This window comes from Anser brachyrhynchus (assembly GCF_964034855.1).
Source record: "Anser brachyrhynchus genome assembly, chromosome: 15".
NCBI lineage: Eukaryota > Metazoa > Chordata > Aves > Anseriformes > Anatidae > Anser > Anser brachyrhynchus.
Window position 1 is genome coordinate 17,730,945 of NC_137733.1, and position 24,891 is coordinate 17,755,835.

The 24,891-nt window shown below is 50.4% G+C and overlaps 1 protein-coding gene across 1 annotated transcript in view; it reads left to right on the plus strand.

Moving 5' to 3' along the window:
- The window catches only part of HS3ST4 (heparan sulfate-glucosamine 3-sulfotransferase 4), a 67,324-nt gene extending 42,637 nt beyond the window's left edge, over positions 1-24,687 (plus strand). The window contains exon 2 of the mRNA XM_080556916.1: positions 18,587-24,687. Within this exon, the coding sequence (XP_080413042.1) occupies positions 18,587-19,223 (637 nt within the window). The 3' untranslated portion in view covers positions 19,224-24,687. The remainder of the gene's footprint in view (positions 1-18,586) is intronic.
- The last annotated feature ends 204 nt before the right edge of the window (positions 24,688-24,891 follow it).

Genomic DNA, 24,891 nt, shown 5'->3' on the forward strand with positions numbered 1-24,891 from the left:
TAGTGTGTGTGTTAAATAAATATTGATCTTTCATTTGTGGCCACAGATATATTACCCCCGTTACAGGAAATTCAGCAGTGGCAGGAGCACGGCAGCCTCTGCTCACAGCCCCGCTGTGCAAGGAGAGCTGCCCGGGAGCACCTCCAAGTTAATTGTGTTTTGTTAGGAAATTCTGGGGATTGCCAGGTGCATACAGGGCTCCGTGCTCAGACTCGCCCCAGCCAGCAGCTCTGGCTGTGCAGGGCTGGATTAGTCATTTCGTTTGTGGCACTTCAGTATCGCTCCCAATTGCTTGGTCCTGTTTCCACTTGCAGAAAACTTGTGAGCGCTGGGGGGTGCTGGGAGCTGGTGATTTTCCTCTCCAGCAGTCCCTAATTGGCCTTGCAAAATAAATAAACCATCCAGTGCCTGCTAAGTTTCACTCACAGCCAGGCTGCCTAGCAGACTGGTCCTGGGCTGGAGTGAGGTGGATCCGGGGGCCTCTGCGAGGCCGTGGGCAGCGCAGCCGAGGGGGCCAGGGCTGGCCAGGGCCCCCCAGGAGGTGTTTCAGGGCATGCCTGCAGCACGCTCACCCTGTGACTCTGCTGCCTGGCAGGGAGATACTCAGCTTTCTCCAGAACACACGGCTAGCCAGTACGTGGAAAATCCCAGCAGCAGCACCTGGACTGAGCGGAGCCCCAGGACCAACCTCCCCTCGGCAAGTGCGTGGCTGCGCCGCAGGCCCACGAGGTGCCAGAGGGGAGGGACGCGCGGCGCCATGCTCGGCACAGCCTGTCAGGACCAGGAGGAGACGGGGCAGGGGGTGGCCACTGGCTGCGGGGACACGGCCGGCACGTGGCGGCGGTGCATGGAGGGCGCTGGGGCTGGGACCACGCGCAGCTGCGGCACAGGGCATGGGCCAGGCCTTTACCAGGGCAACACTGCTGGGGGCCGTGCTCCGCACGCCTGCTTGGCGCAGCACCCAAAGGCCTTATTACCAGCTGTGTCCCACTGCCGAGGGTCTTTACGAGAAGATCAATTACTCCCTAACTTGTTTTCATAGAACAGAAGCAAAGAATTCAGCCTATCTTGAAAGAGCCCCAAAACATCATTAAACAACCCAGAGTGCAGATTGTCCAGTACCCCAGGGTGCACATCTGGCTGTCTTCTCACAAGAAATGACTGGGCTGAGAACATTTTCTCGGGCAAAAGGCAGCGCCTGGCTGAGCCATGTGCTCTTTAGCACCTACTTGCTCTTCTCCCTGCAGGCTGTTCTGGATGTGGCTCAGAGTATCTCGGGTCAGATGTTCTAGTTTCCCTGAATATGCGATGTGTTTTTCAACCCAATTTTGGCTTTTCTGTGGAGTCTTTCTGGCTGGCAGCCCCACCATGGCCACACACACATAGCATGGTGCAGCCAGCAGGAGGGGGGATGCACTCAGCATCCTCTGCAAAGGCACTGCTGCCCTGCGGGGGAGACCTGGCCCAACGCCTGTCCGAGCCTTGGCTGGAGGCTGACAAAGCTGGCCATGGCTGTCAGCCAGACAGAGCCCTGACTGCAAAGCTGCCCATCAACGCACCCCAGGGAATGGGCGGTCCAGACTCAGAGCCATGGCCCAGTGAGCCCCAAGGTCTCCTGTCCCCTGCATCGCTGTCCCTCTGTCTCCCTTGCCCAGCAGAACCGCCCTGCAGTCACTCCCAGGCAGCAGCTCCTCCATGGCCCTGGGTTTGTTGGCCGTTCTCCGTGGGAGCACCACAGCTGGCCAAGCTGTGCAGCTCGTCGTTTCAGGCCTTGAAGCTCAAGAACTACTGCCAGTTCAGAATGCTGTCATTTTCTTGTCTGGTCATACATGTCTATGAAGTTTTCTTTATGCTGCTGTTTTCTGACATCTTTCTGACTTTTCTGTGTATAATGAGCACATTCTCTGAGACATATTTTTCTAAAAATCTTTTATCTGTTAGTTGTTAGCTTCATGGCTCTCCACATTTTCCAATTTCATGAGTATTTTTAACTTGTGCCTTTGAAGTATTTGTGACTTCTTTGTTGGTCTAGCAATGGATATCAGTGTGCTAACAATATTCACATCAAAATCCATCTAAGCTTCTCAAGAGTCCTTCACGCAGCGTATTGCAGGGCCCATCTCAGGCCGGCACCAGTGGCAGCACGTCTAGGAAGAGACCGGTGAGCCAATGGGGGGCCCTGCACGCAGACGCACAGAGCCGCTGGCCCTCGGGGCTGCCGCTGGCCCTCGGGGCTGCCGCTGGCCCTCGGGGCTGCTGCCCACCCGCACGGCCCCGCGGGCAGCAGCTGCTGGAGCGTGGCTGGCGCCCAGCCTCGCCCGTGGCAGCAGGAGCAGCCCCAGCCGGGTGCCACCGCAGCGAGCTCCGGGAGGGAAGGGGGGCTGAGCACTACCGCTGTGGTGCCACACTGGGAGAGGGCAGGGAAACAGCACCAGCAGTGGTAGTGTGTAAAGACCAGGGACTGGCAATGACTGGGGACATTGACGAGAAATAGGGTCATCTCCTTTGTATTATTTTTCTCCAGAGATGCAGATTTTTTGCAGTCGCTGCCGTATCATACATTGCTGCATCCCTTAGGATGGCTGCAGGGATACAGCCTTCCACGCAGATGCTTTTACATCTATGCAAATCCGCATAGAAGCACACATTCAGAGGTTTGGGGACATCACGGAGCGATATCCACAGTAATGACATTTTGTTTTTCTTTAAGTTTCTTCTTATTTCTCAACACCTGGTACTCAGGAGTCTTGAAAAATATCTAAACATGGTGCAATCCATTCCAAATAATTGAAGGCCACTTCAACTTGCACCACAGCCAGCAAGTCCTGAATGCTGGAGCTCAACAGGGATTTCCACAGCAGTACAGCACCCTTCTTTCACATCTGTGATTCTTTCCCACACATGGATGATGCAGGAGGATACAGGAGGAGAGACTGATCCCACCCCACCTTCAGCCACGTCCCAGGCAGCTACTGCATGAGCTCTGCTCTTTCTTGCCAGCACATTCCTCACTACCATCCCCTTGCCAGGAACTAGTCTCCCTTCTCTTCTGCATTGCATTTCTTGGAAGCAGGCACACAAGAAGAATATTGTCTCTGGCTTTCTCTTTTATTTGAGGCATGTATTTAAAACGATGCTTTTGTTCCAAATGAATGAGTTGATTCATTCAGAAGTGCAGTTTCTGTTTTTGAATCAGCAGAGCTGTTTATGCTCATGGTGTCCATAAAACTGTTATTTTAGTCCTGACACTGATGCTTATGAATAAAATTTAGATCTCATTCAGAAGTACATTAGCTGTAGCTATTTGGCTTCTTGTTAACACATTAATTTTTATTGAGAAGACTACGCTGCCAAGCAGTTCCTTCTCCATCTTACAGCAAACTAAGTACCTCAAAGTACAGACTTCAACACGACAAAATTACAGCACGTGCCTCCCTCTCTGGTACCCACTGAATCTACAGATTCAGTTTGCGGCTGCTTTTGCTCTGCTGCCGGATCACGATGGGAACTTCCCAGTTATGCTGCGTTAACAGGAGAGGCTGGAGCAGATGCGCCATTGATCAGGAAGAGGCTTTCAAGGGCCCGCTCAAGCCGTCAGTAAGCTGGCACAGCTCTACGTACCCAGGAGGGACCGGATGCTGGCGTGCTGGAGCCAATTAGCTATCCCATGTATTTATTGCACTTTTTTGCTTGAAGCAAGCTGTTAAATGTCAAAAATACTTTAGCATTTTAGCAGAAAGATAATTTTTAATAGATTCCACCTACAAAAAGGAGCTGACTGGCAGAATATTAAACCCAGGAAGATTTATTTTTAATCCGTGCCTCCAAACAGCTTGAGATAACCATTTCTGCATTGCTCCTGGCTGATTAATACTGCTGTCCCTCGCCTGTCCTCCTCACTTGGTTCTGTGGCAGCTGTGGCCTCTCACATCCTATTAACCTTGTCTGCAGAAGGGACACCTGGCCAAACCAAAGAATTAGCTCTTGTAATTAAGAATGTAAACACCACACACTGCCTGCTAATGTCCACGTGTCTTGTCCCTGCCTTCTCCTGGTGCTTGTTAGGGTAGGCTACCTCCAGCTGGGTTTTTTCCCAGCATCACCTTTCCACACACGAGCTTCCAATAGTTTTTAAATAGACAGACTTATCAAACAAACAAACAAACACAAATAAGTGGGGGTTTGGTTCTTCAAAGGTTGGGATCGGTATTTTGTGAGAGCTGGCTGCCCCTAGCTGTTCTTCAGGAAAGGGTGCCATCAGTTAGTGGCATTTGCTGGGACAGTGTGGTAATCTCGTACTCTTAGAGGAGACAGTTAAAGTATGTGACTTGTCTGATCTAGAACAGCAATACTTTTATCGATAATGCCAGGGTTTATGACCTGGATCTGTAGCCTGACAGCACAGCACAAGGCTGGTGGGCCAAGTGTTTCCACAGTGAAGTCAGCTACGGTGGCACAGAGATGTGCTCGTGGTACCTCTGCCTCTGATTCTTAGTTTTACTCTTAGTTAAGTAGTATTAGTCTGTTCTCAGTATCAGCAGTAACTTCCTGGTGCTGGGTAGAAGAATTAAGTCACTATTCATAATACAATAGCTTCTGAAAATTAAGGTGACTTTATTTTTTTTCCTCAATAATATAATGAGTTATTTTGAGTGATGCCAGATTTAATGGCTAAATCAATATGTGTGTTTAGTGTTAGGCTTTATTTTAGCACTAAGTGACACGAGATAAGCAGACTTAGAGTGTTAATTGGCTTGTGTTTAGCATTTACACTAATCAGAGTGTGCAGTGCTGCCCAGGGCTCTTCAGCACTAGTAATTCTGTTTACCCAAACTAGGAGTTGTTTACTCTATTGACTGGAGTGGAATCAGTCTGTTTTTTCACCTACTTGAATGTTACACTGCATGTGTTAATTCAAGAGAGAATCCTGGCTAAACCTGAGCTGTGCTGCACGTGGTGTGTATGGGGAAGAAATGGCTAAACAAACGCTGAAGAAAACAAAACATTAACATGTACCTGAACTGACAAAGCACGTATGTGAGGACTTCAGCATTGCAAGTAAACGGTATTTATTTTCTCTTCATGGCTGGCATATTTTTCTGCCTTCATTTCAAAGGCATGCAAAAGGTAAGATGAGCCTGGGCTCCCCTTTCTAACTCACTGCCTCCTACAATTAAGACAGAGCTTCCCATCATCCTGTTTACCAGGTGAACCCACAGATGCAGTCAGCTTCCCATCACCAGGGTCAGAGCACTCTGTTTTCATGAACCAGAAACAGGAGCTGGGCTTTATCAGGTAACACTCAGAGCCCAGCTCTGCTATGCTGCCCCAGGAGGGCTCCCGCAGCTCAGAGGGTCTCTCTCAGGCACGGGTTGGCTGGCTGCAGGTTCGTGTGATGTAGCAGAAGGTGTTTCTGTGGCTGTTGCGGAGCCGCCTGGCCCAGGGTTGTGTCTGCCTTGTGAGGCTGAGAGCAGATGCTGGGGAAGAGCCCACTGGAGCATCCCGGGAGCACAGCCGTGGCCAGCCTGTGTGCACGCGGCCTGGCTGCTGTCGCAGGCTGTCTGGAGAGGGGCAGCCTTACCACCGTTTTGTTCCTGTCACCTGGCTCTTTTTTAGTGCAATTGCTTTTGGATCATTTAATTTTTATCTAAACATTTGCTTCCCAGCTGAGGTCTTGGACAGCACAGCTCTGGCTTCCTGGAGCAGTGCTAAGCCCCTGAAAAAGAGCTATCTCTTGGAAATGCTGACAACCCTGACCACAGCTGGAAGCTGCCTCCTGAGCCCTTCCCAGGGTCCTTCCTTGCTGCAGACCCAGCGTGCCTCTGTTTCTAAATACCTCGCAGCAGGGTGGGTGTGATTTATAGACAGCGGTGGCATGTGCAGGACCTGCAGCGCTCTTCTCCCAGCTAAGATGCTTTTTACAAGGAAGGTCAGATGCACCACAGACGATTCATTCTCCTTGTTGCTCTAAGCTGTGCTGAGAGGCAGAACAAGATGAAATCGCTTTTATTTTGCAAAGTGCTATTTTATTGATTTCTGCCAAACGAGCTCTAACTTGGTTGCAGTGCCCCTCCAGTGCCGGTCGCCCGGGAGGGTCGGTGCACGCCTGCGCGGTGGCAGGGCAGGAGGAGGGAAAGCCCGGAGACACCGTTATCTCGAGCTGCAGCAGCGTTTTGACAGTTCTCGAGATGGACATTAAATCGCTTCTGCGAGGGAGAGTGAAGGGATGTCACTCAGGCTCAGGGAAGCTCTGCTGTACCAATTACACTGACTGTGTGATCCGAGTCAGAATGAGAATCATAAATCTTGATTATTCTCTGTCTCAACTGATTTGAACCAAATGCCTTGGACAGGGATATAGTTCACATCTCGCTGAAAACTGCAAAAAACTGATTAAATGTACAAACTGATATAAATAGCACTCTATCTGCGTTAATGCCCAAACTGTCACTGCTTGGGGAGAAGATACTGTGTGGACTGGGCTTTCTGTCCTGGCCTAGAACGGCTTCCTGGGTATTTTTGGAGGCAGCTTTCTCCCTACTTCCATTTATTTTGGTACTTTGTTCCTGCAATGCTGGCTGTTATTATGATGCTGTCAATTACAGATGGCATCTCTGATTCTGATTGCACTTTGCTTACAATTAAGCATCCTATAGAAAAATGGAAATGCTGGGTCATTAACATAAAGTAATAATAAGGTAAACCATTCAATTATGTAGGAAAAAAACATTTTGAATAATAAGGATATTGTATGCCTAAAAGACATTCAGATGCCAGTGTATTACCATTTTTGCATACATAATAAATGAACTTAAACCCCAAAATAATCAACACAAGCAAATAATAAATAGCTGTGCACTCAGCCACAGCCTGGCTGGTGTTGTTTTCTCCTGGGTCAGAAGAGCAGCTCCTGGACGGGAACAGAGAAGTCCCAGGTCTGTGCGGTCTTTGGCAGCCCTTCTGAGGAAGGCTCAGTCCCCACAGGCTCTCCCCTTGCTGCCCGGGGGGATGCGCGGCACCTGGTGCCCAGAGGGACAGGGCACTGGTGCTCCTCGCCGCACAGTGTGGTCGGGCTGGGGGTGGCAGGGCTCTGGATGTGGTGAGTGTTTGCATTGCGGAGCTGTGCAGATTAACGAGTGGAACGTGTTTGTTTTGGAGCAGGGGAGAGGTTAATGCCAAAGGGAAGGTCTGGCCACTCCGTGTTGAAGTGGAAGGGTCTGGGACTGGCTCTGTTTCTTCCAGTGTCTGCTGTCACCTGGGTCGCCCCACTGCAAGAGCCCGTCGTCCTCTCGAACCAACCAGTGCGTTCAGCACCAGTAGGTCTGCACTGACCAATCTTGTCTAAAACTAGAAATAAAACAAGTAATTGCACGGGCTTAGATGCTTCTGCCTGCCTGCCTTTGAACAGCCAGATGCTCCTATGACAGCATTTACCAGCTTTTTTGTGTCAAAACCTTTCTGTATCAGTGGAGTGGGAGTCCTTGTTACCACGTGTCTCATCAGCAATGCAAGAGCTCAGAAGCAGGATGTATACAATTACTTTTGTTATTCAACCTCTTCTGCAGATATCGCTCCTATGTTGTCCTTACATAACAATTCCCATCCTTTTAGTTGTTGATGACTCTCCTATTACTCTGGCACCGTGTTAGGATAACATCCAGATACATCTGAAGAGAGGAATTTATTTACTGCTTTTTTTTTTTTTTTTTTCCTGAAAAGCTTTTAGCATGATATAGCAGCAGTGCTTGCACTTACGCAGCCATTATTTTCAGGATTTTTTTTCCTGTTAGAAGTAAATTTTCTGGAAGATGAAACAGGACTCCTCATAGTGTGTAAATTCATATTTGCTACATCTTAATGTTCTACTTCCATGATCTTTCTTCTCAGGAAAGGCCCATCTCAGGGAAACAGGAACGGTCTAAATTACTCAGTTGAGTTGCATCAATATTCAGAGTGGCTTGGACTGTGCCTATAGCTCACTTCCTCAGCCGTGTGGTTTTCTTTTTATTTATTTTTTTAACCATATCAAACAGGCTTTTTCAGGAACTGTAGTCTGCACAAAGCATCTGAAACTCTTCTCCAAGTGTGAAACTTCATCACGCAGATGCCTCTGTTGACATTGCTGCACAGAGTCCTCAAGGCAGGCATGCTTTCTTCCCTGTTTGGCTGCTTTCCTTCCCAGCTATATGGTTTACATCAAGTCACGGACATCCAGGCCTTTTCCCTTCTTCACGTGACAATGGATGAGGTAGCATGTAAGGGACTTGTATCCTTACACTGGAGGGACTGACAGAGAAAGCACCGAGCCAGACTCAGAACAGCAGACTGCCTTGACTTGAAATTCCGCAGTCAAGAGTTGCAGCACTCGCCACTCCTGTCCGTGAGTGCATGTTCATAGCACATGTGCTAGAGAAGGCATTCAGGCTGGTGCTTCTTTGCTATGGCTGTGACGTATACAGAGATTAAATCTGTTAGACAACACTGGGATATTCCCAGCAAATAGCATTACAGCACATCTGTAGAGAACAGTAGTGAGATTAAGGCAAAACAATTTTGACTGCAGTGGAATTCAAAATACATGTTTCAGGGCTTTTTCACTACCTGTTTCATGCCTGGGTGATGACCAAGAGTAAGTCAAACATTAAAACTGGAGAGATCAGGCCAAGTTCATCCTTGGTAAAACAATGTCATGCTGAACATGCGTCTTCATCCACAGAGCTGAGGTTGCTTTGCAGAGTCAAAGCTGGGTGATGCTGAGGGCTGTGGTTCTGCGAGTCACCTGCCAGGAGCTTACAGGGTTTCAGTGACTTGGCACAGGTGAGCTGCTGGTCCAGGCCAGGCGGCTCCTGGAGTCAGCAGTCCCCTAGCCTTTTGCCATGGCTGCTGGCAAGGAGGTCAGTAGCTAAGGGCACTCTCCATTGGGAAGGCAATGAAATCATGGCGACGCTATCTGAAACTTTCTAATTTCTGTGTGAGCTGTGCTGTCAGATGGGCAAGGGATTTCAGCACAAGGCAACAGACATATTCCCAAGGAGACCCACTTGAGGAAAGAACATAAGAAAGCAAGATTTAGCATTAAGATCATAATTTCAGATTACATTGTGCTCACATCAACAATCTATATACATGAGAGCCTTTGGGGAACACAAGGCAGTAATAGCTATCCAAGCCAGCCTGAACAATGAGGGTTATTTTTAATTGCAACTGAATGGATCTAACCTTGTGATGTCTGTTCACAAAGCGTTGCTGGATTAATATGGGTTCCATGGTTGCTTCTGCTAAAAGACTTTAATGGATCAGCTTAGTTCTCTGCTCCGTGATTATAGCATTCTTACCCGCCTATCATGCATGAGCCAGATGGTCCCAGTGAAATCAGAGTATATTTATATTTTTGTCTGCTACTCAGCCAGCTGCCCACTGATTTTGTTGCATAGTGGTAGGAGGAGAGGAGCCTTCCTGGGTGAAGTTCACACACCTCTTCCCATAGCCGTGATGTCTCCCTCTGCTTCCTGAAGCGTATCGGAGGAAACAGGAGAGCCTTCTTTCCCAGGGCTGCCTGGAAGGATTGTCTGCCCGCCTGGAGGGCAGCCACGCTCTCTGCGGCAGAAGCAAAATGCTGTCTCCTGGCATGGATTCAGCCACTTCCCAGTGTGCACAGGGATATCTTCGGTTCTATCGGTGATGAGAGCCATTAAGAAGGTACAAGTACTAAAGAGATCCTGAACGATGCCTATAAAACCTCTGAATCCCTGACAGAATCAATAGTGGACTCTCAGGAGTAACTTCTTATCCAGGCCAACTCAAGCACATGCCAATGAGCTGTTAAAGATTTTGCATTTTGTGGAGACACAGAATCTGTTTCTTTGCAATTGTTGGACTCTAACTGGGCTAGATGGTGAACAATCGCATTAGAAACAGACTGTGCTCCCAAGGCATCTTCCCCGCTTCTGGGAGCGTGGCTGGGATGATGCTGGCAGCACCCTTCCTCCAGGCGCCTGCCCTGCCCGCCCCGTCCCTTGAGGGCAGTCGGTTGTGCTGAGGCATGGCCCCTGCTGGGGGGCAGGGGGTGCTGTGCCTGGCCCCCTGGGGTGCGGGTCCCGGTGGCACCCGGGGGCTGCTCCCCGGCCGGGAGGCAGGAGCTGCGGTGCCCTGCTGGGGCCGAGCAGCGATCTCGGGCCAGGCTCGGGCCCCTGTATCCCGCTGTTTGTGTTTGCTTCCTTTTTGATAACTTCGCTATTGACACAATTTCAGATTTGGCATTTCAGTTACCGTAGCAACTCGATACTTCCATTCTCTGATCAGATCAGCTTGCAGTTAGTCAACACGGTGCTAGCACCTCCGTCGTTATGGCAACACGAGCCCGCTCTGCATCGCTCTGCTGGCACCCGAGGGAGCGGAGCGCGGCCGGACCGACAGGCAGCCCCCGGGGCTGCTCACTTGCCTGGCCGCGGCTGAAGCCAGAGGTGCCACCGCTCTGCTGCACGCCCTGGGCTCCTGAAGAGCCCAGGAGACGTTGGGGAGAAGCTTGGCGGGGAAGGTGGCTGGCACGGAGCAAGTGTCCTTGCACTTGGAAGTGCAAGGAAGTCTGCTTGTGTGCTCTCAGACTGCCACTCCTGAGAACATTTTGCACAGGCACCAAATGGCTTGACAAACTTTGGGACAAACAAAATCTTCTTGTCTTGGAAAGGGAAAAAACCAGTCCCAGGCATCCCTTGATTTATGGGCATTAAATCCTGCAAGAGGGCAGAGCAGCCAGCCATGGGGACGGGGGATTCTCCCCCTCCAGCCACAGCCAGGCAGGGTCACACCAGCTTCCAAGCTGTGAAGCTGCTCCAGTGAGTCTCCCGGGGGCATTTTGTTTCCCTTTAGCTCCAGTCTGAACTGGCACACGCTTTTCTGAAAGTGCCTTGCAATTTGTTTGATGTTTTTTTATTAAAACACATGTGCAAGCCATCTGAATTAGAGCAGTATGAATCTATTAGGCAGCGACAGATGCAAGTTTTGTGTCTCTTATTAGAAGGGATTGGATTCTGAGGTTTAGTGATGTGCAAAGGATTGGACTTTGGAGAGATTAAAATTATTTTCAGTGTTAAGCACAGTATTTCTAAGCTAATGCACTCAGTCTTGAATATAGATTCACAGACCAAAAAGATTATAAAACATTAAACCTATGTAAATTCAGCTGTAAATTTATGTTTGAACAAATTCAACACGAGATTTGACTTGGGGGCTTACAGCAAATAGGTTCTGCTTTTAATGCGTATAGCAGCCTTCGGTTGCAATGCTGTTCTCCCCTTGAAAGTCCCACGCCTGCTGAATTACTGGCAGGTCACAGTTGACAGCTCAACCAATTATACCAGAATGTGTTAATAATAAAATGGAAAATGACTTCATGTTTGTCTTTTCTGAAGACAAAAGCAGATGTTTGCTCCACACTGAGGAGCTGCAGAGAGACGAGCTCCATGTGCAGGTGTCACTGTTGCAGCCCATGGCCATTGCCTCATTCAGATAGCAATTGTGCAGATCGATGTCCTTCTCAGTGGTCCTCTGAGCCCTGGGAGTTGCTGTGAACTTTTTTCTCTTGTTGGAAACGTGAAAATACGGTTAACAAAGACTCCTTTTGAGTGGGATTGCAGGAAACCTGCAACATCGTGAACAAGCTGCCTACACAGAGATAAATGACAGCTGTGACTGAAGGAATAAACAAGATAATCTGGATTTAAATAAACCACAAGGGGATTTTGGCAACATGCAAATTCACAAATTTATAAAATGTATCCTTTGAAAATAAAGAGCTTGTCTGAAGCCAGCAGTTAAGAACAATTACTACAGCACGTTTTTCCAATGAGGGCTGAGAGCTGGCCTTTGCCACCAACCAGAGGGGAGAGGGAAGCAAGGGTTCTTACTGCCCATCACTGCACAGCAGTTGAAGGGCATTTTTATGCACAGAGCAAACAACTGGCAGAGGTGATGGCAGAGTCCCCTTCCTGACTGCAGAGCTGCAGGAGCGCTCAGGGTGGTGGGGGGGGCACAGAGCAGCCTTGCCCTCCCTTAGTATCCTGGCCACAGCACTGGGGAATGAACGTGAGAGGAGAGAAATATCAAAATCCCAAGCAAGCACCCAATAATACATATTTGATCATCTGCAGGGAGGACCAGGTAATTCCTGGATCCAAGCCCAGGAATGGTAATAAAAGTTTCATCTTGACATTGCGCATCCCCGAGATGCTGCTACCTACAGGCATGAGGAAGGGATGGATGCTCCCCCCCGTACCTGAGCGAAGGCTTCGTTGCTGCTGGATGGCGGTAGAGCACCTTCCGGAGGGAAGCGGCTCGTCGTCGTTGCCCAGCTTCTTCAGGCAGGTAACAGTGGAGGTGGAAAAGGGCCAGGGCGGTGAGCAGAGACCAGTGGCAGAGCTGAGAGCAGACGCATCCCCTCGCAGTGCCGTGTCCCTTAGGCTGCTCTGCCTTGGTGTGCCAGGTGTGGTCAGCAGCTGCCTCTTCATTAACTGGCCGGGCATTGAAAGTAAAAGAAACAGTGTAAGAAGAGCCAAAGACCACTCAAGAGGCTGTACAGTCCTTTCCAGGAGCAAAGCATTGCAAAGAGCTCTGCAGCAGCAGCCGAGGAGAGCAATCCAGGGCGCCGCGTGCTGCCCAAGCGAGCGGTTGGTCGCCGTTCTGTTCGTGTGCACAGTTAGGGCAGAGCTCGTGGCAGCAGCTCTGTGAAGGTTATCTGCTCTGAGGACCCGCTGCGGTGCCAGGGGCTCAGCGGCTCGACATTCAACAGCCCTGTTGTTTTCACTAACGCCTGCCAGACGGTGCCATGCCATGTTCTCTGCTGCACCCCTGCCAGCAGCTCTCACATGCAGCAGGATGTGTGTGGGATGCGTTGGCTCCTCGGGCTGACATGCTCCAGCTCCTTCACAGCTGCATTTGCACCATGGGGTGCCCAGCAAGGCAGCTAGTATGCCTGCCCAGGAAAGGCAGCACTTAGGAAATAACTCTGAAAGGGGGCAGAGGTCAGGAAAAAGCATTTCTGCATGTGAGTCCCGAAGCTGCAGTAGTACTGGTGCTCTGCAGGGCCTGGAGTCTCAGGGAAGGATGCTTCTCACTGCACACTGCAGTTTCCTATGTTATCCTTAAAACTGTATGGCAAAAGCTGAATCTGCTTTTCTTCCTCTTTTCCTTGATCGCTACTACCCTGCTGTCTCGCCTTAGTACCAACCTATCTATCCATTTGTCTTTATTGTGCACAGAATTAAACACAGACCTTAAATGCGACAACACTTTCAGATTATTAGCTCTGCAATTTCTTGGCTGCTGTTTATTGTGATAACATCATCTGAAGGGGCTGTTGTAATTAATAGTTTGTATGTGGTTCTTTCAGAACCCCCTGGTGTGTTGGTTTTATACTTGAACATCAGCCACTATAACTTGCTTCCAGTATATTGTCTGAAACATCCCCACTGCAAAGAAAAAGCTTAGAGGCCTTTTTTTTTTTTTTGGTGTGTGTGCGTGTTGCAACAGCTTATTGAAACCATAATTTAAAACAAAAGCTAAGTAAGTATAATATTAAAGTCTCCCCCTTGACCCCAGAACAGAGGGGAGCAAAATCCTTGTTTACAGAGCTGCCTATGAAGGAGCTATTGCCACTGCACCTCAGTGCCTGGAAGGAGAGGGAAACTCCACTCCTGGCTGACTCCCAGCCCTGCCAGCCGTCGGGATGCACAGGAGTGAGTGTGGGTGAAGGACGGCAGCAGTACTTCCTCTGAATTCAGATTAATTTTCATTTCTTTTAAAGCGATGTCATCTAAGAACCCACAAATCACAGTCACAATCCATAATACAAAGCAATCAAAAGCTTGTGCAGGGACTAAGTCCCTAATGCCTTACCCCATAGCCTAGATGCCTTGCTCAAGGCTAAATGTCCCAGGGGCTGCAAATGCTCATGGTGTTGGAGCAAATGCAGTGCAGCTGCTGTCAGCAGCCCCCTGCAGCCTGATGGTACAGCCAGAGCATCAACACAAGGTGCAGGGGCCCAGGCAGCCCTCATTTCTCTGAGCTTTCCCTTTCAGCATCCACAGGCATTTGCAGAACAGCATCTTGTCAGACAGGAGACGAGATACAAAGATATATGACTGTAAAAAAACAGTCTAGTGGCTGTGGCCAGACCAATTCACGCTGCAGCGGAGGTGCCAAGTAGTTGTGAGCGATGCGAACCAGCCCCGGGAGCCCCCCAGGGGCTGTGTAGCCCCACAAGCTCCATGCTACAGAGCAGATGTGCTGGTGCTGTGCCCACCACCGGGGTGTGCAGGGCAGGTCTCTGCCCGTGCCGTGCAGAGGGTCAGACCAGACAATGGCAAGGGTCCCCTGGAGCCCTATTGCCTATAGTCCAATAGAGCTTTTAGCTTCTCATAATCGCCACATTTTGACATTTGACAGCCTGCTGCTTGCTGCCAGGGTGTCTGACTCAGAGGAGCATACACCAGCCAATTTTGCCTGGGCTGGTCCCTCCTTATGCTCAGACAATTGCATAGGAAAACAGCTTATCCTGTCCGAGAAAGCATAAACAAGTGTGCAGTGCTGCTGCGCGGGTGTCAAGGTAATTGAACACCATGGGGTAATGGTGTTTTCTGCTTGCCTGGCAGTCCATCACCGTTTGCAAGGTAAGAGGACTTTTGCACGCTGCTACTTCTCCGATTACTGACTGGTGTCAAAGCCGGGGGACCTGGCAGGAAACCTCCCAGCCGTCACCCAGGCCGCGGTGCTGCTGTCCCCAGGGGCTGACAGTTCAGCTGCCCCCCGATCGCCTGAGGTGCTCCGTGTGTAGCACAGGCCAGCAAGCAGCAGGGTGAAAAGTGGGCTGTAGTTAAATTGTCATCGCATCAGTTAAAAAGGAATTCTATAGAGATTGCTAGCTATAAATGATGATAAAATAACTATTTTGTAGAGCAAGGAACAGAAGAGTAACACATTGATTTTGGTAATTAATGGTTCAATAGAAATCTGTTCTGGGAACGCCCTGGGCGAAGTCACAGGGTTGGAAGAGCCTTTATTCCCTGGTTCCAGTTTCTCACTCCTCTGCCCTGTTTGCCAAGGCTGCTCACAGCTCCTGGCACAGCCACAGCCACCCAGTCCTGCATGGTTTGGCTGCCACAGCTCCTTGCAGACTCCTTGCAGGCCAGTTAGCCCACGCTGCGTCACCAAGAGGAGAACTGCCTCAGGGCTTCCTCCATTTGCCTCAGGAGCCCAAGGGCCAACAGGGACTGCCCTCAGCACTGTAGTGACATGAAGCTGTGCTGTGCAGTGCCGGAGAAAATGACCGCATTCACCTCTTCTCCTGACACCGGTGCTGCTGGTGTCAGAGACCTCGAGCAGGCCCAGCATGTGCCCTGCCTTTGGCCCTGTCTAGCAGCAACAGCGCGCGGACCGACAGGCACAGGTCACTGCTTCAGGAACAAGGGGTAAAGACGAGTGTTTGGAAATCTTTCTTATTTGGTCTAGCCTATTGACTGTGGTGGTATCCAGAACTTCTTGTTGCCTTCATCAGTTCAATTACTGAATTACCAGTGCTTCTATTTTCAGCAACAGATAAGAAATATTTAAGTAGCCAAAGCAAATATTTGCCTTATCTTACAATCCAAGAAAACTACACGGAAGGATAAAAATGAAATATCTATGTCATTACCAGTGCAGCCGGCAGTTTCACACCTGCGTGAGCATTTCCTCTTCTCTGAGGATCAGGACTGGTGCAAAACTTGACATGAGGCCATGGTAAAGTGCAGGCACTTCAGACATCAGGGTGAACAACCTTGCTGCAGGATCTGCGCACCACAGGCATCGAGCAGCTCTGTGTTAGCTCAGCACTGCTCGCCCAACTCCCCCCATTAGACAGAAGCAGCCTGAATTCCTTGGGCACCGTGGGGCCTCCAGCAGCACCCTCGGATTAGAGAGCACAGAGCAGCTCCTCAGCCACCCGTGTAAGAGCGGGGCCGGGTCAGACATGGGCAGGAGCGCCGTGGCCACCGCCGCTCGCCACGCTGCGTCAGCTGGTGCCTCGCCGGGCATCGCTCGCTGGCAGCAGAGCAGCGCAGCAGAGGGTGGTAATGGCAGAAAGAAACGAGGTGCCTGCAGCTGAGTGCCTTTGGGGGAAAGTCCTGACCTGCAGGGCGACTCTGGTAATAGGGAAATGGAGCCATTGCTCACAAGCGCTTGCTGGCCTGCTCTTCAGTGCTGTTTCCCTGAGCAGGTTTTAAGATGGCCCAGCTTGCCGTGTCAGCCGCTGGCTCAGGCTCGGGCTCGGGCCCCACTGGCGTGCACAGCGACGCTGCTGAGCATGGGCGCCCCGTGAGCACGGCCTTCGTCCTCACAGGAGGTGGATCGCTGCCTCCGCAGCCGGGCCCAGTGAGAGCGGCCGCATGGAGCAGTGCTGCCCGTGGCTTCAGCTCTGCAGCCCTGTTTGTGCAGCAGTCGGCCCCTGACCATGCTGTGGGCCTTGGTGTGATGCGCACAGCTGTAAAAGATGCTCCCTTCCTACAAGGCTGTTAAATCTGGGTGCTGGATCCCCCACAGGAAAGCCACTCTGTAATTCTGCAGCGTCTACAGTCCCCTGCCGCTTGCTTCCCTCTTAATCTGTTCAGGCTTTTCTTAAAGGAAAAATACCTCAAGATGCATTGTTCTTGGCTAATCCCTGCTCCTAGCAATCTGCTGCTCCTCAGGCAAGGCAGGGGCGAAGCACAGAACCCCTCTGGGCAGGCTGGCAGCAGTCAGGGCTGCAGAAACAGGCAGCTATGCGCCGGGCACAGCGGCAGAGGGGACGAGCTGCTGGCAGCCCCGGAACCTCCCCCTCCTGTCCTGTCAGCAGACTCCCACTGCCTCCTGCAGCGCCTCGCAAAACAAGCCCAGTTGGATGGATTACACTGGCAGTAAATACACAAATAATGGAGGGGTTTGAAGCAACCAAATACAAGGCACAGTGACAGGCAAATCTAGGTGGGCCTTGTCTGACAGGCACTTCTGCTTGCAGACTTCAGCTGTGTAATTCCATGAAATGACTGCTTCCGAGTGCTCTGCTGTTTGACGTCAGCATTGCTGCGGTCGCTGGTGCCCAAGATGCTCTCACAGAACCATTTCCAGCCATTCACTTTGTTTCCTCAGCATATGTTTGAACTAAAAATAGTGAGAATGCGAAGGGATAATCCTGCAAGACCCGGAGCACCTCCCTCCGTTCCGCTGCCGCAGACCCCGCTGCATGCCGGAGGCGCTGCAGGGTCACGCAGCCCACGGCAGGAGCAGGCTGCATCCCCCCATCCTGCTGCATCTCCGGCCCAGCAGCCCCACAAGGCACCGGGCATGCAGGACAAATTAGCAAGCAACAGGTTAAACAAACTATACTTGTGTGGGTGTGCATATGCACAAGTATTTGAAAAGCTTTAGATAAAAATATTGTTAGAACGCGCTTAAAAAGCAGTCAATACTGTGCCTGTAAAGCCTTTAAACACACACACTGCGGTATCGAACACTTGCACAGCGCAGCAAGCACTCCCAGACATGGGTGTACGTGCGGGTGCTGCGGCTGCCGCCCCATAGCCTGGCGCTTTACCCAAGCCCCATGCGCTCGGTGCAGAGGGCGGCCGTGCCGCGATCTGCAGGGTGCTGTGCCAGGCTGCCGTGTGGGATGGGGCTTGGCCACCGGGAGCCCCCGCTGCTCACTGCTGCCGCACACGCCGTGGGCCGCCCTCACTGCCGCTCTGCCCACCAGCCTCGTTGGCACCCGGCAGCTCATGAGGCTCAAAAGAGGCTATAGTGCACTTGGAGGGGACGTCTTTTAATACCTTCCGGCTTGCTATGATAATCTTCAACTGGGGGCAGCTGGGACAAGCATTTACCTCTTCATTTTCTTAGATATAAGTGCTATCTTGCTGGATTTTCATTTTACAATATGGTAATATGCTATCCAGGAAAGTCTTGCTACATGCTAATTTATCCAGTAGGCAAATTCCTTTTGGCTAATAAAAGTGCTTGCACAGGAAGCTCAAAACCCAGCAGCAATTAATTATTGACAGAGCATGTGAATTAGAGATAAAAGAAAAGTCATTCTTTCTCACACACAAGATAGTAAATAAATTTAATTATTGTACTAGAAGCAGGGGATCTTATTCTGTATTAAGTTTTATTAGCTGAGACATTTAAAAGCATGTCATCATAACAAAAAGGTCTTGTGTAATCCTAACTGCACCACTCCGGTACAAGGCTCTGAAGTGAATAGACTTAATTGAGCAAATGGAAGCAGATGGCTTGCTGAACAGACAGGTATTGTACAGGTTTATTGTCAATTAACTTTTGTCTACATTCGCCTATGGCGAATTGACTGTATAATGTGTTACCAAGGCTAATTTAACACTTCAGGTGCCCACCATGTCCGGGGGCTGAGGAGAAACAAAACCACACGTGCTTTGGTCCCTGGGGCCTGCAGCGTCCCTCCTCCTGGATGTCCTGCCGATACCTGCACAGGGCAGCAGGGGACCCCAGGTGTCTGCCCGTGCCCGGCCGCTGCTTAACCACTCCTCCCTCTGCTTCTGTGCAGGAACGTGATGCCCAAGACCCTGGATGGGCAGATCACCATGGAGAAGACCCCCAGCTATTTCGTGACCAACGAGGCCCCCAGGCGCATTCACTCCATGGCCAAGGACACGAAGCTGATCGTGGTGGTGAGGAACCCGGTCACCCGCGCCATCTCGGACTACACGCAGACACTCTCCAAAAAGCCAGAGATCCCCACCTTTGAGGTGCTGGCCTTCAAGAACCGGACCCTGGGGCTGATCGACGCCTCCTGGAGTGCCATCCGCATTGGCATCTACGCCCTGCACCTGGAGAACTGGCTCCAGTACTTTCCTCTGTCCCAGATCCTTTTTGTCAGTGGTGAGAGGCTCATCACTGACCCAGCTGGGGAGATGGCCAAGGTCCAGGATTTTTTAGGCCTCAAGAGGATTGTGACAGAGAAACACTTTTATTTTAATAAAACCAAGGGGTTCCCCTGTCTAAAGAAGCCAGAGGACAGTAGTGCTCCCCGGTGCTTGGGCAAGTCCAAGGGTCGAACTCACCCCAAAATAGACCCTGACGTCATCCACAGACTGCGGAAGTTTTACAAACCGTTCAATGTCATGTTTTACCAAATGACAGGCCAAGATTTCAAGTGGGAGCAGGAAGAAAGTGATAAGTAGAACCAAGAAATCAGGAAAAAAGCTCTTCTGTTTTGAGATGTGAATCATCATTAGAGACCCAAAACTCACACAGGGCTAAAGGCTCAGTCTCGTAAGCGCAAGAGTCTTGCGTGGTTAAGGTTGCAGCCAGAGGTGAACAGCATTTCCAGTTCTGAAACGTTAGTGACACATCACCTCCAGGTTGCATTTAGGCCTGGGCTCTCCCCTCCTGAGGGATCAGGGAGTGGGTGGGAGGAGGAGAAGGTGGAGGGAGCAAAGCTCCTTGAGGTGATGGGATGCTTCGTGTCCACGTTCTGCTGCTGGCGTGTTCCTCGCAGCCAGGCAGGCGGGACCAGCACGTCCTGCTGCCACTTGCTGAGCGTGAAGGTGACGTACAAAATCCAGCAGCAACAAGACAAACCAATAGATTCAATTTCTCCTGCCCTGGCTTAAAGTTTTGGTCAAGCAGCAGCATGAGATCTGGTAAATTCAGGACGTGCATTCACATGCACGCTGGTATTTGTGTGGGGAAGGAATAAAGCCAGTTATGCTGCAAAGGAACTATGTACAGAAACTTCATTTGCACCAGATGTTCCAATTACTTGTTGCACTAAAACTAGTATTTACCAAGTGCCACAAAATCCTGGGCCCGATTCTCCTCTCACTGACGGCTGTAACTCCACTGACAGAAGAGAATTGTTCTGGTTTATGGGGATGCTCAGTAAGATCAGAATCGGGGCCTTCTCCCAGCCCCTGTCCTTCTCTGCCAAACCACATCCTGAGGCCATTCACAGAGCGCCTGCTGGCCGGGCTGTGGGCGCCGTGCGGTGTCCCGGCCAGCGGTTTGGTGCTCCCAGTGGGATCCCAGGCTGTCACTGCAGGCCACAGGTGTTGGGGACGGCTTTGTCATCACAGCACAGGTCTGGCCATCGGGGCCCAGGGACTGCGGTACTTTTGCACCTTGCACATCAGATCCCTGCTGCTTACAATGGGGTTTGCATAATCCTGAAGCAGCCTTCATCTCTACTTCAGAATCTGTTACAAAAAAAGCAATTAATTCCCAGGGTGAGCACTGCTCTGCACAACATATGTGTGTTTTCTAATGGAAATGACCGAGTCATATGCTCAACCAAATTTGCAAGTCCTGGTAGAAACCATAAAATAAACCCGTATCACAATTGAATCCTCCAGCAACGTGATCCAAGCTGCATGCTGGGAACAGTGGAGAGCAAGACAACAGCACTTCGAAGCAGCCACTGTTTTCCATGTCCATTATTGAGAAAAATAAAACCGAGAGGGAACAAAAGAAAAACTGCAGAACTACCATTGTGGAAGTGTTCCCTTCGCACGGGTGATTACTAAGGCCACTCAAATGTTGCTGGCTACTCTCTTTTAACAAGTGGCCGTAGGACAAGCGTGGCTGTTGTGCGTCTCCCACTGCCTCACAGATGCTGGGTCCCTGGCTGTTCGACAGCAGCAGAGATGCAGTATGAGGTTGCTTTAGGAGGACCAAGACTCAATTTTGATTAAGGTGGGAAGAAAACCCTATTGATCCAACTAACCAAATGAAATTATTGTTACATTAGGTAACGAGCTGAACCTGCTTTGGGTTTCACGCTCTGTCACGTGGTTCATTACACTATAAAGTGGTGCTGGTGCCTTGGACTGGGTGAAGAAAGAGTTGAATTCATTTTGAAAATTTACACCGTGGCCTGTTCTGGAGGGGCATCACAAAACTCCCTGCTAAATTGATATCAGTTCCTATCACCCCGATTAGATTTTAAAACAGCTCCTGACATAACTTTTTTTTTTTTTATACAGATCCTCAAATTCCCAGGTTGTTACATGAAAATTGGAAGTATGTAATAGGAATAACTTTATGGTATTTCACATGATATTAAGATACCATATAATCTCCTAAGCGAAAGCTGCTGTAATACAATTTGCTGCAAGCTGACCGGTGAATTCAGCTGGAGGACTAGGGCTTCATTTTGAGGCCCAGCAGCCAGAAATTTCCTCTCTTCCTGCTGCGCTGCAGCCCTGAAGCCAGGGCGGGTTCAGGCTGATGGCGTGAGCGGAGTCTTTCGGCAGCTCTGGTGGCCCAGGGCCCAGCTGGGCTGGTGGTCCTTGCTGCTGCTGGAGGCTGCCATGGACCGTGGTCCCGCTCACGGCATCGGCTGTACAGGTTGGTGGCTGTTCGTAACTGCGGCTGCTAGTGGCTAATGGCACGGCACCGCGCATCTCCCCCGTGGCCAAAGCTTGGACTCTTCAGCCCCATCCGCAGCTTCATCTGGAGCAAGGTCTCTGAGTAAGGTCTTTCTGAGTTTGTGCGAGCCCCTGGGAACACCGAACCCAACCCACCAGGTTTCCTGCACATCCCGGCCCTTGCTCTGCTCTAGGCATTGTGCCGTGGCCCCGTGGCTCCGGGGCAGCTCAGACTGGCTTCTTCCAGGAACAGGCTTCTGACCCCTGATTGCCACCGAGCCGTCATCACACTTCTCATCATGCCTGTTCCTGGAGGGAAAGGAGATCTGAGAATGTGTGTTTGCGTGAGAATTACGACCCAATGAAGCACCCAGTTAGGGAACTCAGCCGGCTTGTGGCTGGGCCAGCGAGGAGCTTCCATTTTGCACTCAGATGAAGGACAATCACCCCCATAACTTGGTGAGTTTTCCAGAGCTGCAAGAAGCCCCAGCCCAGGGCACAGCTGAGCTCTGCGTCCTTTCCCTGGCGCAGCGAGGGCTCACCAAGGGGAGTGGGGCAGGGAGCAGGTGGCGCTGCAATGAACCATGCCCCACCGTCCTGCCCCTGTTCTGGATCCTCATTCTTTTTGCCATATATGCAGAGGTTTATTTTTTATATCGCTGCAATCTCAAGCTTGGGCAGAGATGCTAAGCAGCCAGGGGCAGCCCCGCTCCGTGCATGTGAGCAGCTGGAATTACAAGTGGCACAGGGAGGGCTCCTTGGGGTGTGGGGTTTTGTTCTGTTTTCTGAGACATAACCCCACCTGTGGCCCTTGTCTGCCACGTGAGGGGCTGTGTCTGCATTGCTAATGCAGCACTTTGACAGAGGAATTATTTTCTATCTGGCCAGAGAGTGGCCTGCCAAAAGAGAGAGTCAGGTTAATAATATTTTTTTTTCAACTATTCAAATGTCAGCATTACAATACACAGGAAATTGAATTTTGTATTTGATTTCAATTAGCAAAGCATAAATTATATTTAATTTTATACGCAGACTGGGTGATTCATTGTTCTGGAAAAGCTGGTACTTTATGGTTCAGAGACTGAAAATGGAGAGTTAGTCTTTTCTGAAACCCCACTGCTGTGCTGTCACCTCCTCCCAAATACGTCTCTGTCTGTCTGTGTCATTCTGTACCTGAACAATATGAACATCTTGAACCGCACACTTGAACCCACAACTCTAAACAATAAAACGTTGTAGCAGCTGCATTTCTCTGCTCCGTCCCTCCTTGGCCCCGCAGCAGCACAAGCCCAGTGCGGGTGGCAGAGCCCAGGGGGATGCCAGCCATGACCCCCACCCCCAGGGATGTGGATCCCTGATGCCAAATGGGCCATGGGAAAGGCACCACGGAGCGCCGGGGTCAGGCCAGGCACGGTGCCAGCCACTGCTCTCTCACTGCCGCAGGAGACACCTGGGAGGGGAGATGGCCCCAAAGCGCGCTGCCTCAGCTAGGGACAGCAGGATGTGTCCCGGGGGGTGGGAGGGGGCAGCCCTACTCGCTGGCCTCGCAGCTCGGGGTTCCTTGCCAAGGTCACAAGGAACAAATGCCCCAGCAGTGCCTGGAAAGTGCTGCTCGCCACTGCTTAAGGATAAATCAGTTTATAATAAAGTCAGAGAGAGGGCTGGCTGCCAGGCAAATAAATTAGGAGGAAAATTTTTTTATCTTATTTTGTGTGCACAATTTCCTGTTAGCTTGCAAAAAGCTATTTGACAGCATGGTCTTATTGTGTCATCTGATAAAACCACTGAAAAACTTTTATCAACAAAATTAGGAAGTAGTGAACTATAAAATTGCTAATTATTTTCTAGTAAATTTACTTTTAAATAACTTTAGACACCAATTACAGGCACCATTAAGCACCATTAACACTGGGTATATTTACCAAACAACGATGGAATACTTATTATTCAAATCAAGATCATTTTGGTGCAGATTTTGATGGTTGGAAGGCAGTCTCATCTTACCAGATGTCTAAAAAGTCATCAGTAGATCAATTACACCTCAAGTGTAGCCAGATTCCTAATATCTGAATTGTGGGTCCATAAAACCCAACCCTCGAAACAAACACCTGCTTGCCCGCGGGCGGCAATCCCAAGCAGGCGGCTCCACGCCTCGGCACGGGCCCAGGAGCCACCCGCTGCTCCTCTCCACAAGCCCTGAGAAAGTGAGTCCAGACCTTCACTTCCCTGAGGGAGAGGCTCCTGGGAGACCTACATAGCTCTGCAAAGTGTTTGGATGCTCCCCGCCACCTTCCTTGAGCACGTGCTACAGAACAGCCTGCTGCAGGGTGCCCTGCGTGCCGGCATCCCAGCGCCCCAAAGCCCGCACCGGACGAGCTCTGCGCTGGGCTGAGTGCGGGCGTGCCTCTTAATTGGACGTTGCCAGGAGGCTGTCAGAAAGCTGGCTGCAAAGCTGCTACCTGATCCCACTTTCCTGCTGTTATCTTTGACATCCTCATTATTTATTAACTGCCCTGTACCCAACAGGCTGCCACTGATGCAGAGATGCTCTTATTATGCAGGTTCGATATTCTGCCTGCCTTCCAAGGTCACATCCTCCAGGATGTCTCGCAAACCAGATTGAAGAGGTACCAGCAAAGATGCAACATGTTCTGTATATGTCGGTGCCAGGTTTCAAACAGAGCCCTTTGAATAAGGATAACATACAAGATGATGATATAAGACCCTGTTGCTTACTGCTTGACTCTATCCTGTGTGTAGCTCTGAGGTTTCTGCACTTACATCAGCAACCAGACAAAAATCAGAGCATCAGGCAAGCACTCCACCCTTTAGCTTCACGTACTGGAACAGAGCTTTTCTCTAATAACTGAGCCTGGGAAGAGAGCAATGCAAGGGTTATTTTGATGGCCCGGATGCAAGCCAGAAATGACCTGCTATAACTTTGCCGGCATGAATAAACTGCTTTTTCCAGCCCCCTGCCCTGTGCCGCTGCCTGCTTGGCACGGCTGCCAGGTGCCTGTAACCTCTGCACCTGTGCAGCACAGCAGGTCTGGCACGAAGGCATCCCGGCACCCTCTGCCAACAGGGGGGTCACTCCCCGGTTCTTCCAGGCAGACACATCAAAGTAAACTGATGCTCTCATTTCCCCAGCTTTCACAGTGCTTTCTGCTTGCCTTTTTCCCCTTTTTGCTGATCTCAGAAACTATCCCCCTATGAGACACTCACTGAAAAAAAAAAATCTGATTAGAAAATTCTTGCTGCCTTTTAAGAAGCTCTTCCAACTTCAGGTAACCTGAGGATCACTTCACTGTTGCTTTAAAACACTAACAGGACTATTTGTGTAGTTTTAGGTGCAACACAAAGCCTAATAGCCAAATAGATCTGAGCATTTCCCATAGGCACCTTGTACAGAGATAGAGGCTGCCAGATCAGAAGGCTTTTCCACATAAAGGTTTACCTACAAATTAACAGAAATATCTGCTGT